General features: G+C 40.8%; 1 protein-coding gene across 7 annotated transcripts in view; it reads left to right on the top strand.

The window, feature by feature from the left end:
* The first annotated feature begins 12,661 nt into the window (after nucleotides 1-12,661).
* GRB10 (growth factor receptor bound protein 10) overlaps nucleotides 12,662-14,573 on the top strand; it is a 148,945-nt gene continuing 147,033 nt past the window's right edge. For 2 of the 7 annotated variants that reach the window (XM_087713177.1, XM_014053614.2), the window contains exon 1: nucleotides 13,054-13,188. Coding sequence is in view for 2 of the 7 variants with exons in the window: in XM_087713172.1 (XP_087569298.1) it covers nucleotides 12,970-13,188 (219 nt within the window). In the remaining 5 variants the exon portion in view is untranslated. Of the gene's footprint in view, nucleotides 13,189-14,573 lie in introns of all 7 variants that reach the window. The other 5 variants (XM_087713173.1, XM_087713174.1, XM_087713172.1 and 2 more) reach the window with 4 other exon arrangements.

Here is a 14,573-nt window from a genome sequence, read left to right as displayed (position 1 = left end):
TATGGGCCTCCTTTGCATAAGGAATTTTTCGCCTTTTAAGAGTTAAGCAAGGGTTAAAAACCAAAAAAATCCTTATGCAAATGAGACACGTGATTCTCTCGCCTCCTCCTGTAGAGGGCACTTTGTTTAGAAGCTTTTAAAAAACATTTAAGCAGAGTCATCCACGTGGTGACTCTAGCAGCAACTATCCTAGCCTGCCTGGCCCTGGCTAGACCAAATCTTGCATTTTTGACACAGCTGGAAGGTATGTGGGTTAGAGGGAGGGGGCAGGTGGGAGGAATTCAAAATTATTTGTAATGTAACTAATTGTAATTTATTTTTATTGTTTGTGTGTGTGTGTGTGTGTGTGTGTGTGTGTGTGTTTTATCCACCTTTGCTGATGCGCAGGCTGGCACATTAATTTTTATTTTTTTTATTTTTTTATTTTTTAAAGCCATGCTGCCTCGGCCCGCGATAGAGCAAAACATGTCCTGGTTTGTGGCCCGGAGGCACACTGGCACTTTAAAGTGCATGCTGCCACCCCATTGTATGGCCAGGGTGGCGGCATGCACTTTAAAGTGCCAGTGTACCTCCCGGCCACAAACCAGGACATGTTTCACTCTATGGTGGGCCGAGGCGGCATGCACTTTAAAGTGCCGGCATGCCTTCTGGGCTGGCCATTCAGCGGGACATGCTTGATGTGCTCCATCCCGGTGGGCAGAGATGGTGAGGGAGGACTGGAGGCGACGGGCAGGCAGGCGGGCTCAGCAGCACCGCTGCACCAGCAGAGCCAGCCTGAGGGACGAGGGGTGGCTGAGCCTCCGTGGCAGCAGTGCCCCGGCAGCAGGGCTTTAAAGCTCTATGGCAGATGGCACCGGGACTTTAAACTCCTGCCACCAGGGCCCTGCCACCACTTTAAAGCCATGCCCCCGGGCACCGACTGCTCCAGTGAGGCTTCCAGCTCCATCACAGCGGGTGGAGAGGGCGAGGGAGGACTGGAGTCGATGGGCGGGCAGGCGGCGAAGTGAGGCTGCTCGGGTGGTTGAGGCTTGGCTGCCCCTCATCCCTTATGATGGCTCTGCTGGTGCAGCGGCACTGCTGAGCCCGCCTGCCCGCCCGCCCACTGCCTGCAGTCCTCCCTCGCCCTCTCCGCCCGCCGGGATGGAGCTGGAAGTCTCGTTGGAGCAGTTGGTGCCGGGGGCATGGCTTTAAAGTGGTGGCAGGGCGGGCACCGACTGCTCCAAGAAGGCTTCCAGCTCCATCCTGGCGGGTGGAGAGGGCGAGGGAGGACTGGAGGCCATGGGTGGGTGGGCGGCGAAGTGAGGCTGCTCGGGCAGCTGAGGCTCAGCTGCCCCTCGTCCCTCAGGCTGGCTCTGCCGGTGCAGCGGCATTGCTGAGCCCGCCCGCCTGCCCATTGCCTACAGTCCTCCCTCGCCCTCTCTGTCCACCGGGATGGAGCTGGAAGCCTCGCTGGAGCAGTCGGTGCCCGGGGGGCATGGCTTTAAAGTGGCGGCAGGGCCCCAGCGGCAGGACTTTAAAGTCCCGGTGCTATCCGCCATAGAGCGGGTCCTGGTCCGGCTCTATAGCGGATGCGGCGCCGGGGCTTCAGCGGAGCTTTCGCGCTTGCCTCACCGGCCATGAAGCTCACTGCACGTCATTGCTAACAAGACTGAAGTTATTGAAGAGAATTGACCCCAAGAATTTTCTTTCCTGGTAGATTATTTCTGAAATTGCATCTGCCAAGTCCTTTAGAATTCTGGGATGTAATGCATCTGAAACTGATTATTTGAACTGGTCTAGAGTGGCCAGGTGTTTTCTTATCATTTTCTTGCCTGTTTTAATCTGAATTCCTATTCTGTCTTTTTTTATTCTGTTTTAGGTAAGTTGGGCTATTTTTTTCCTTTTGTGCAAAGAAAGAATTAAACAGCTCTGCCTTTTCCTTGCTGCCAGTCACTTCCTTGCCATCTTCTCTCACTGTTTCCTTGAATTTTTCTTGTTTTTTTACATGTCGAAAAAAAACTTTAAAAAAATATTTTTGACATTTGTTGCAAGTCTTAGTTCATTATGAGCCTTAGCTTTCCTGATTTTATCTTTGCAGGTTCAGGCTGTATGCTGGGTTTCTGCCTTTCCTCTTTAAATTTTTCATATTTATCTTTTTTGCCTTTCAGTTTATCAGAAATTTCTTTATGCAACTATGCTGGTTTCTTTTTGAATTTCTTATTTTTCTTTTTCAGCAGTATTGTGGTGGACTGGGTTTTTATAATCACATTTTTCAGAGTTTTCCAAGCTTCTTGAGTTGTTTTAGGTTTTCATCCATGGAATCTTTCCCAAGCTCTCTCTAAATTTGTTGAAGTCAGCTCTTTTAAAGTCTAAGACACTAATTTGATTTTCTTCTATTGATTGTATCTGCATTATATTGAATTCCAATATGATATGGTTGCTCGCTCCCCAGCTTCAATCCTCTCTATCATTTCATCTCTGTTAATAAGAATTAAGTCCAATGTAGCTGACTCTCTAGTTTTTTTCTCTACCTTTTGGATGACAAATAGCAATACTAATAGCAGTTAGACTTATATACCGCTTCATAGGGCTTTCAGCCCTCTCTAAGCAGTTTACAGAGTCAGCATATCGCCCCCACAGTCTGGGTCCTCATTTCACCCACCTTGGAAGGATGGAAGGCTGAGTCAACCTTGAGCCGGTGAGATTAGAACTGCTGAACTGCAGATAACAGTCAGCTGAAGTGGCCTGCAGTACTGCACCCTAACCACTGCGCCACCTCGGCTCTATAAAAGTTTTTAGCTAGCCTGCTTGATCTTCCACTTGATGCAGAGTCTGTTTCCAAGTTGATGTAAGGGAGTTAAAGTTCACCCTTACTACTTTGGTGTGTTTCCTATATACATTTGTTAACTGGTTAGCAATAGCAATAGACTTATATACCACTTCACAGTGCTTTACATCCCTCTCTAAGTGGCTTAGAGAGTCAGCATATTGCCCCCAACAATTCTGGTTCCTCATTTCACTGACCTTGGAAGGATGGAAGTCTTATTCAACCTTGAGCCAGTGAGACTCAAATTGCTGGCAGCCGGCAATCAGCAGAAGTAGCTTAATCACTGTGCTACCAGTGTGCTACCACTTTGCTTCATTGGGTGACCTGTAGTGTAGTATGCACCTATGGCAATGTCATTCTTTTTTCCTTTTATATTATCTAATAAGCATTCAAGGAAGCTTTTATCGTTGGCTTTATGCATTTCTGTAGGGATGTAATGATTTTTTTTTACATTTAATGCAACTCTACCTCCTCTTTTGGTAAGTCTGTTTATATAATCCCATCAGTGCATTCCAGTCATGAGTTTTATCTCACTAACTTTCAGTAATGGCAACAATATCATACTTGTCCTGTTCACCCTTATTCACCCTGTTTGTTCACTATCTGAGGGCTTTATGGTTGACCTTTGGTATGCTTCCTACTTCTCCTGCTTTACATTTGAGGTTTTTTTTTCTTCCCATCACTCCCTACCTCCTTGTTTGATTGTCTTGGAATTTATGCTTGGGGTTAGATCCTAAAGATTGGTCACTCCCCTCAGTTTTAGTTTAAAGCTTTTTGGATAAGCTCTGCTAGTCATTTTCTAAATAATTTCTTCCCAGTTCTTATGAAGCGCAGTTCATCCCTTGTCAGAAGCCCTTCATGTAGTGTAATGCACATTGTGATCTAGGAATCTGAAGTGCTCTTGGTAGCAGCATTCCTTAAGCAGTGGTTTATTTCTAAAATCCTTTGTTCTATCATTCGATGCTGACTTTCATTGGAAGTATAGATGAAATCACCATCTCTGTGCTCTTAACTCCTTAACTTTCTTGCCTAATTTATCACAATATCTTGATATTGACTATTTATTGGTATTATTTATTGGCTATTTATTGGTCCACCATCAGTGTTTGATAGTCTCTGATGGGTTCCAGAGGAAACTGGTGGATGTCCCAGAGGAGTTGCTGCATGGTCCTGCTGAAGCTGTGGCGGCAGACTGAAATTTAAGGGCAGCCATGCTTTGGACAGGATTTCACCTTTGTAGCCTCTCTTGACTCATCATTTCCGACCCTCCCCATAGTTTACTGAGGAGCCGCAAGTTCTGAAAACGGCCAAGAGATGCCTAGAGTACCACTGGAGGAAGACAAGAGATGACTCCGACTGGATATGACTTAGAGCCGCTATTAAGGCCTACATCATAGCAGTAAGAGTCTCAAAACAGCAGTAGTTCTCCACTCTTATTGCATTCTCAGAGAGCCACCCAGAGGTCCTGTTTCTGGTCACCTGTTCCCTCTTATATCAGAGGAGTTTGGGCAATCTTTTTCAGGGCTAGGCAGAGGAGTTTATTCAGCCTCTGATGGACCAAGTCACTTGGATTTGTTTCCAGTTGGACTCTGTGCATGGAGATACTCTATGTGAGATGGCAGGGGAGAAGTCTTACCCTGTTATCTGGGAACAGTTTGATCTGGATGGCCCAGATGAAGTGGAAGGGCTCTTGCTGCTGTAAGTGCTACCACATGTCAGTTAGATCCTTGTCTCCACTGGATGGTGGGTCCAGTAAGTGATTAATATATCACTAGAGGAGGGTACATTTCTGGATGCTTTTTAGCCCTGGTTTGCCACCTCCTTATAAAACCATGACTGGATCCTACCACCCTGGACAATTTTCATCCAGTTTTCAACCTCCTGATCTTAGGGAAGATTGTGGAAAAGGTGATGGTGTGGCAGCTGCAGAGGACCATGTATGAAACAGATTATCTGGACTCTTTTCAGTCACGATTCAGGCATGGTTAAGGGATGGAGATGGCATTGGTCACCCTTGTTGATGCTCTCTGGTGAGAGAAGATGGAGCTAGTGCAACCATCCTCACACTTCTTGACCTCTTTCGAAGCCATTGACCATGATATCCTTTTGGACTGGCTTCTGGGGCTGGGTGGCACAGTTCTTTGCTGGTTTGGCTTTTTTTCTGTGGCAGGTCCCAGTCAGTATTGAGAGGGAGTGAGAAATTCAGCCTTCCACCATTATTCTGTGGTGTACCACAGGACTCAGTTCTTTCTCCACTCCTTTTCAACATCTAAATGAAACCATTCAGTGAGATCATCCATGATTGGAAGTATATATTGAATGTTGAAGATGCCCAACTACATACTCTTGGTGACCTGAATGATTCTGTGGCCACACTTTTGTGGTACCTGGATGCTGGAGGGGGGAAACAGGCTTCAACTGAATCCTGGCACCCAATGGCTTTGGGTGCACAGGACTCCAGGATCCAGGACTTCGTTATTTTTGACTCTGGATGGAACTGCCCCAGAAACATCCAATCCACAACTTGGAGGTTCCTCTGGACTCACAACTCCTGTTCAAGAAACAGATGACAGTTGCAGGTAGGAGAGCCTTTGCATAACTTTGTGTTGTGTGCCAGTTGTGGCCTTTCTTGGACCAAGATTCCCTGTGCCAAGTTATTCAGTCCCTAGTCATTTCACAACTGGACAACTATAATGCACTCTACATGGGGTTATCCTTGAAGAGAATTTGGAATCAAATTCAAGAATCCCCCCTGTAATACCATTGCTCCATGAGCTGCATTGATTACCAATCTGCTTCTGGGTGCGATTAAAGGTGTTGATGATCACCTTAAAAGACCTTCATGGTATGGGTCAAGGTTATTTGAGGGTCCACCTCAACCCACTGGGATTGACCCACACCACTCATGCCAGCAGAAGAGGCATACTGCGGGATCCAGGAGGGCAGATCCTGTCCTCTGAAACACCTTGTCCCGATGTGAAGTTTGCCCCTCTCATTTTTTTGAAGGGCCTAAAGACATGGCTCTATCAACCACCTTGGTGCCCCAAAGCAGGAACAGCACAATGGTGGTTGATTGTGACAATCAAGTATTGGAAGACTGCTATCATGTCACCCCAAATTTTTCTCTTTGTTAGGCTAGACCAGTGATGGCAAACCTTTTCAGCACCGAGTGCCCAAACCAGAATGTTTGTGTATGCTTGTGCATGCACCGGAAACCTGAAGACTAGGTGGCTAGCATGCATATGCACACTGGCCAACTGGTCTTTGGGTTTCCAGCGCTATGGCGCACGTGAAGACCTGCTGCATGCTCATGCCAGAAACCAGAAAAGCAGATGGCAACTGCCCACATGCCCACAGAGAGGGCTTTGTTTGCCTCCTCTGGCACATGTGCCATAGATTCACCATCACGGGGTTAGATAGTCCCAGTTTCAATGACAATTCATGGTATGGTTTAGCTTCCAAACTCATAATCATCTTTGTGGTTCTTCTCTGTACTCTTTCTAGCATCTCAACATCTTTTTTTTATATCATGTTGATCAAAATTGGATGCAGTATTCCAAGTGTGGTCTTACCAATGTGGTATAAAACAATACAATCACTTCATGTGATCTTGATACTATCCCTCTGTTGATGGGAGGGCTGCATTGACTTTTTTGGCAGCTTCAGCACACTGTTCGCTCACAAGTGATTGTCCACTAGAACACCTAGAGTGCATTCAGAAAACATTCTTTTGACAATTTTGTTATGCTGCAGCCTGATTCTACAGTTGTTGAAATTCATTTTCTTCTCATTAATCTACACTCAGTAATGACAAAGTGAAAACAGAATTTTAGAAATGTTTTTAAATTTATTAAAAAGAAACAAAACTGAAATTCTTCTCACAGCTGCTGCTGTTGAGTAATTATTTACCCTCTATTCATTTTTGAATGATTTCTGATTTATTGACTGATTTCAGTCTGGTTATGCAAATTTTGTGAGAAAAACCATGAGGAGATCAAAGTACTTTCCATTGTTGTGAACGAAGGTATGAAGACTATAGCTCTCTGGGTTCTCATGTATCCTAGAAGCTTTTCAATACTATCAACTCTATCCTTCTAAATTGGATTTCATAGTAGGCCTTGCCTACTTGGTTCTGTTTCTATACAAATTGTTTGACTCCAAAGGAATAACTTTTGAATGCAACTGCTTGAACATACACAGATCTTTGCAGCCTTTTTTTTTTTTTTTACTGAACTGAGCAGCGCTTATAAAGGATATTGTATAGTTTTTTTAGTTGGAGGACTAATAATTATGAACATGCTCTCTGGGAAGACATGCCCAATATTCTATATGGCTGTTCTTTAACATAATGAGAAGACTCACAACTACAGCACTGAGAACTGGGAAAAAGACAATTGTAAACTCAGCGACAAATCCAGCGACAAAGGTATTGATTGCTTCTCCAGCATCCCAAAGATCAACAGAAGAAATGACTACAATGAAAAAACCAAATTCTGGATCGAATATTGAAAATGTGCAGACAGCACTGCTAACTATCCAAGAAACTATGATTAAGCTTCAAGAGGCAGTAGCTAAAAACCACAGTGAACTGAAAACGGATATGAATGAAATGAAAATAGAGATGAGTGAAATGAAAAATGAAGTTAAAAATGACATACAGAGATTAGATGACAAAATGGGAATTATACAACAAACACTGGAAAAAATGAACAGTCAATAAAAGCGGTAGAAAAAAGAACAGAACAAACAGAGAAGAAACTAGACTTAGTTGAACAGCAGATGAAAACATTAAGCAAAAACTTAGAAGTCTATCTCATCCACCTGGAAATGGACCATGCAGCATTTTACCTTCAATTCCAGAATGTAACAGAGACAAAAGAGGAAGATTTACCAATGATAATGTTGGGATTAATAGCAGAGATATTAAAGAGACAGACATGAGATTCTAAATGAGTTGGACGATATATACAGGGTAAGCACCAATTATGCCAGGAAACACCAATTGCCCAGAGAAGAACACATCAGATTCGCGAGCAAAAAAGTAAGAGATATAATTTATAAAATAACAAGAGATGAGCCAATGATGTACAAAGGGAAAGAGATACAAATCCTGAAACAACTCCTGCGAAGAATGAGGGAGCAAAGGAGAGAATATCGATTCCTGGCGACCCAACTGATTAAACGAGATATACTATTTAGGTGGTTGGTACCTGAAGGGATGCTGGTAACCTGGCAGGAGAAAAGGATTAAAGTTGACAATCTGGAGAAGGCACAGGATTTATATGAGCAACTAGTAGGCCTGGAAGAGGAACAGAGCAGTAAAGAGGAGATGGAATATAGAAGCCAGGAAAAACGACAATAGAGAATAATGGAAGGAGAACAGGGAGGAGGAAGAACAACAGAGAGAGGAGGAAGTGAGACCAACAAGAGCCAAAAAAGAAATGAGAAGTTAATAAAAAACAGACAGGTAGAGATTTAGGAAGATGGAAGAAGAAATTCAATTATTGTCAGTAAATATTAAGGGTTTAAATTCGCCAACAAAAAGAAAGCATATCTGGGCAAAATTAACAAAACAATAGGCAGATATAATATGCTTACAGGAAACACACCTTCAAAAACAAGATATAAAATACTTGGAATGTCCTAAATTAGGAAAATTATATACAGCATCAGCAGAAGAAAAGAGAAAAGGGATAGCAATATATGTTAAAGATGGGATAAAGAGAACTTTAATTTATGCAGACCCAAAGGGAAGAATAGTAATGATAGTGATATGGATAAATCAAAAAATCAATACTACCGGTAGCAATATATGCCCCAATCGAAAATCAAAAGGACTTTTATAAAAAATTAAAAGAAAAAATTAGAGAAATTGGAGTGAGGAATATATGCATAATAGGAGATTATAATGCCATAGTAGACAGTAAAAAAGATTATGTAAGTGACAAAAAACTAAAAATAAAAAAAAGTATTGCCCACAACCTGTTTTGAGATGATGGAGGAGCTAAACTTGATAGATATTTGGAGAAAAACGGGACCAGAAAAAAACAATTTACTTTTTATTCCAACCCACACCAATTTTGGTCACGGATTGTTATGGCATGGATGAATGGGGAAATTGGGGCAGATATACATACAATTGAAATATTAGCAAATACTTGGGCAGATCACAGCCCCATTAAAATAATCTGGAAAGGGAGAAACAAACTAGACGAAGATGGATGTTAAATCTACAAATATTAAAAGAAAAAGAATTTATTCAAAAAAGTAGAAACAAATTGGAGTTATTCCTTAAGGAAAAAACAAAAGAACAGACATCTATACAAATTGTATGGGACACCATGAAAGCTTATTCCCATGGAATTATTATAGCGTATTCAGCAAAAAGAAACAAAGAAAAATGGGCACAACAGAAGATATTAGAGGAGGAAATTAAAAATTTAGAAATAGAATTACAAAATAAGCCACAAAGTGACAAAATTAGAAAGGATTGGATATTAGCAAAACAAAGGGCCTAAAACTACCAAAACTTCTTTGAGCAAGCAAATAAATCAGAGAGGTGGCTGTCATATAAAGATTGAGAAAAGAAAGAGAAAAAAGATTAATATATCAACTTCAAGAGGAAACTGGTGAACTACAACATACAATAGAAGGGAAGAAAAAGATTGCATACAAGTACTTTGAGAATCTGTATAAAGGGGAACAAGTAGATGGAAAACAAATAAAAGAATATCTAAATGGAGAAGAAACCCCGTCAATAACAGAAGATATGAAAGAAATATTGTAAAAAAAATAAAACTAGAATTGAAACAGGCGATTCAGAAACAGAAAAATTATAAAACGCCAGGCCCAGGTGGATTCTCAGCAGAATGGTACAAAATAATAGATGAATTGAACGAATTGATAGAACCCTTGATGTTGGAGATGTATAATGAGGCACTGATGAAAGCAAAAATATTGGATTCATGGAGGGAAGCACATATTACATTAATATTTAAAGAAAGTGCAGATAAAAAAGATTCAAAACTATAGATCAATCTCGTTGTTAAATGCTGACTATAAAATATTCACAACAATAATAGCGGAGAGATTGAATGACTATATACATCCAGACCAAAATGGATTTCTCCCAACAAAACAAATCAGGAATAACACTAGAATAATAGCAAATATTTTAGAGTACTCTGAGGCACATCCAGAGAAACAAGTGGCACTTGTCTTTCTGGATGCATGGAAGGCATTTGACAATTTAAATTGGGAACTCATGATACAACAAATTAAGAATATGAAATTAGGGGACCAATTTGAAAGATTAATAGAAACGATATACTCCACCCAAAGGGCAAATATATTATTAAAGGTGGAAAGTACAGAGACCTTTAAAATAATGAAAGGAGTAAGGCAGGGTTGCCCACTATCACCTCGTTCTTTATCCTGACGATTGAAAGTCTTTTAATAAGAATTGGACAAAATTCAGAGATAGGAGGAACTAAAATTAAAAAAGAGAAGTATAAAATTCAGGCCTTTGCAGATGATTTGGTATTCATTATAGAAACCTGCTAGAAACAGGAAATAGCTTAATGTGAGAATTAGGAAAATATGGAGATGTAGCATGGTTAAAGATTAATAGAGAAAAGACTAAAGTGATAACTAAAAATTTGAAGGAAGAACAAAATAAAGAATTAGAAAGAATAATAGGACTGCAAGTGACAAAGAAAGTTAAATATCTTGGAATATGGCTAATTGTAAAGTGCTCAACTATAAAAGAAAATAATTATACAAAATTAGTGCAACAAATAAAAAAAATCTAGAATTATGGGGGAAACTACAACTATCATTATTGGGAAAAATAGCAGCGATAAAAATGAATGTACTACCCAGACTATTATACTTATTTCGAACAATCCCCATAAAATTAGGAATTTTTTTTTTACTGAATTGAATAAGATTATATTAAAATTTATATGGCAAGGGAAGAAAGCCAGGATAAAGTTGAAAGCTCTACAGGATGACAGAAGCAGAGGTGGTATGGCACTCCCTGACTGGGAGCTTTATTACAAAGCATCACTAAAATGGATCAGGGATTGGATAAATTTTAAAAATAAAAGAATAGTAACATTAGAGGGCCACGATTTTGCAAACAGGATGGCATTTTTTCCTATGGGAAGAGGGTAAAAAGAAACAAAAATACTTTCACAGACACTATATTGGAGATGCACTGATACAGGTCTGGAATAAAATTAGAGAAAAACATTACATGAAAATACTGACATGGATTTCTACTATGGAAGCCATGACACATCCTAATACATTAGATCTATCGAAAATGGTTAGATATAGTGAAATTTTAGACAGCCAAGGGAATTTGAAAACAAATCCAGAATTAAAGGAGAAAAATATAAATATAGATTGGTGGCCATATCTCCAACTACAATCGAGATACAAAAAAGATGTAAAAGAATTTGGAATATACACAGAATTACAACAAATAGATAAAATTTTAATTGGCCCGGAAGATAAATTCATAACAAAAATTTACAAATATTTATTAGAAGTAACATTAGAAGAAGAAAAAGTTAAAGATTGCATGATAGTGTGGGCCAAAAACTTTGGTTACAACATAGATCTAGTGGATTGGGAAAGAATTTGGAACACAAATTATAAACTAACATGATCAGCAGCACTTAAAGAAAATATGTACAAAATGTTTTATCGTTGGCATTTACCACCAACAAGATTGGCTAAAATGTACCCAAACATGAAGCCGACCTGCTGGAAGTGTAAAAAGGTACAAGGGACTTTTTATCACATATGGTGGACCTGCCCGGAAACACAAAAATATTGGACAAAAATTTGGAAATGGGTGCAAGAATTTACAGGAGAACAGATAAAATACAAACCCAAAATCTTTCTGCTGGGAATAATTAAAGGGAAATATACAAAGAAAATTAAGTACATATTAACACATCTGCTAACTACAGCTAGAATAGCATTTGCCCAATTCTGGAAACAAAATAATACTCCCTCAGACGAATTAGTGATAAAAAAAACTTTGGATTGTGCAGAGAGATGGACAAATTAACATTGAAATTAAAAGATAAAGAAGAGTCGGAATATTATGAAACTTGGAAAAATTGGTACAAATAGCTGCAAAACAAGAATAAAAGTAATTAAGCCGAAAAACAATATATAAATATATATAGAAATGTGTATAAAGGTGTGTAAATATAGAAGCGAAATATTATATACATGTACAGGTATGATGACATAACAATGTTGATATAATGACTGTAAGGTGTTGTAGAAGGGAAAAATAATAAAAAATCTGCTAAAAAATGATAAGACTTCCTTTTCTCAATGATTTAATTTAGCTTGAATTTTCAGATTAGCTGTAATAGATTCAGCAACATTAATGAGATGTTTTTTATTCCTCCATGTTATCTGCTTCTGCTTTTAGGAGCGTGTCTCTCTCTCTCTCTCTCTCTGTGTGTGTGTGTGTGTGTGTGTGTGTGTTGGGAAGTGATTTCCGCCTCGCACAAGGAGGCTTCAGATTTGCTTGCAAAACATTCCAAATTTAACGAAATGAGGCTAAGTTCAGATTCCAGTCCAAACCCAACCATATTAAGGAAGCCTATAATGTCCTGCGTGCTCGGTTACACTTCCAATGCCGATGCGTGCGCGCGCGTCAGCACGCGCTCCTTGGCTACGTGGGAAAACGGCACAAGCTCTTCAGTCTCAGAAAAAGTTACAGGCTCCTAGAATCCGCTGGGAGAACTCCCGAAGCATACATGGCCGAGGAGCTATCGCTTGCGACTGCGTAAAGCAGACAGAGGGAGGCGCGGTGATGGGAGGGCTTAAGGCCCAGTTAAGGGGAGAGGGAGGGGAATGTCTGTGAGTTAGGAAGAGTCAGCTGAGCAACCAAGTAAGTGTTAGCGGGCGGCGGCGGCGGCTCGGACAAATAGTCCCGATTTAATACAAGGAACTTTGAGGAGGAAAGCCAATAAACAACGGTAAATATATGTTTGCGAAAGAACAAGAAGACTTAAACTCTTCTCACTCCTACCGGACTTGCTAGGTTATTTGTACGTGGGTTTTTGTGTACGTGTGGAAGCCAGAAGTTTCTTTTTTGTTTCCCCTCGCCTCCAAGAAAGTTCCGGGTGCTGATGCAAGAGGATCTCCTCCTTGCTTGCCCCAGTTCTTTTTCTTCTTGCACGCCGTTCTTAGTCCGCCCTAAACTTGATCCGATCTGCACGGTCAGAAGAGAGTGTGGAAGGAGAGGGGGCGGGGGCGCCCAGCTCGCTCGAGTTCTCCGTCTCCCAGGAGGAAAGGGAGGCGACAGGATAAAAAGAGGGGCTATTGGAGCAGAGCTTGGAACCTGGCAGGTAAGTCTTGCCTGAAAAAGTGAGGGGCTGGGTCGTGCCTCGCTTTCCGTTTGCTGTGGTTGAGGAGCGGGCTAGCAACTGAATACAAGGCGCCTTCTCGTGTGGAGGAGCGGGGGTTGTGTAAGAAAAGCGGGGGTCTTTTTGCAGTAATTCGAGGCCCTTTGCTTATGGTTGGGTAGCTGGGAGGCTTGAGCTGTCTTTTGAGAAGTAAATTCCCTTAGTTTAATAAAGCACGCCTTCTCCTTTCTTCCTCTCTTTTTGGCACGCGCACCGCTGGTGTAGTGGGGAGGGACTATTGGAAATGCCCAAAAACGTGCTGTGTTTCTTAACTGGTGACACAAATCTTCGCTCATTTTACTAAAAAAAGAAAAAAAAAGACAAACTTTGGGGCTAGAAACTTTGTTTCTCAGCACTGGATCTCTGTCTTTTCCACATTGCATCATAAAATAAGGGTGGAGTTCATATTTCTCCTCCTATTCTCCACCTCCCCTCCTAAATAACTAGATTTGAGGGGCTTGTCCGGTTATGCCAATCACTTGTGGTTGGTAGTGCGGTCTATTCTTTTCCCCGCCCATTTTGGGGAGTCGATCAATCCAGAGATTGGATGGGAGTGGGTGGGGCTGGGAAGAGAGGATGCATCTGAAGATTTAAGAGGGAAGTGAAAGAATTGTGAAGCTAATTCAGCAACAATCTGGTAAAACGTAGTCTTTGAACTATAATTCAGAAAGATATAAATGAAGGCCTTACAAATGCCTTGTCTCCTCCGTGATATAATTCGATTTGGCAACTATTTCTTCAAAATTGCAGAAGAGTGTTATTTTCTATTCTCTTTCCCCTAAATAAGCATCATAGAACCTGCAAACAGTTAGTTCCTTTAGACCCAGAGAAAGGGACGGAATCTGTTTAAATTCAAAGTCTTCTCACGAAGGAAGGCAAATATACCTATCCCAGGATAATGTTACAGGATCCAATCTGGGTCTGTTACTGGGACCAGGCTTTTGAAGTCTCATGCAGGAATCTTGACAACTTCTCTGAAGGTGAATGTTTGGAACATTGTATTGTGTTCTTTTCTGGTTTAGGGTACCCTTAAAGTGTACTAGATACCACACAAAATTAATGCTATTTATTTATGTTTCATAAGATTTTATAAAAATATAGTCATTTACTTGGCAGTTGTATCCATAAAGGTGGTGTTGGAATACATTCTTGTGACTTTCTGGCTGCTTATTATTAGGTAAAGGAAAACTCTGGTGCCTTTTTCTTTTTGTAATAAAACTAAAGGCATAACGAATTATTTTCATATAATAAGAGTTATCGTTTCAGCAATATTATAATGGATGCAAGCCCCCCCCCCTTTATTCCCATAGGCAAATGCAGTGAGCTGT

The sequence above is a fragment of the Thamnophis sirtalis genome, unplaced genomic scaffold (genome assembly GCF_051295495.1).
Source record: "Thamnophis sirtalis isolate CommonGarterSnake01/CBP01778 unplaced genomic scaffold, rThaSir2_p1.2 scaffold_4, whole genome shotgun sequence".
In the NCBI taxonomy this organism is placed as follows: Eukaryota; Metazoa; Chordata; class Lepidosauria; order Squamata; family Natricidae; genus Thamnophis; species Thamnophis sirtalis.
Note: the sequence above shows the minus strand (reverse complement) of the source record. Positions and strands in the feature narration are given on the sequence as shown.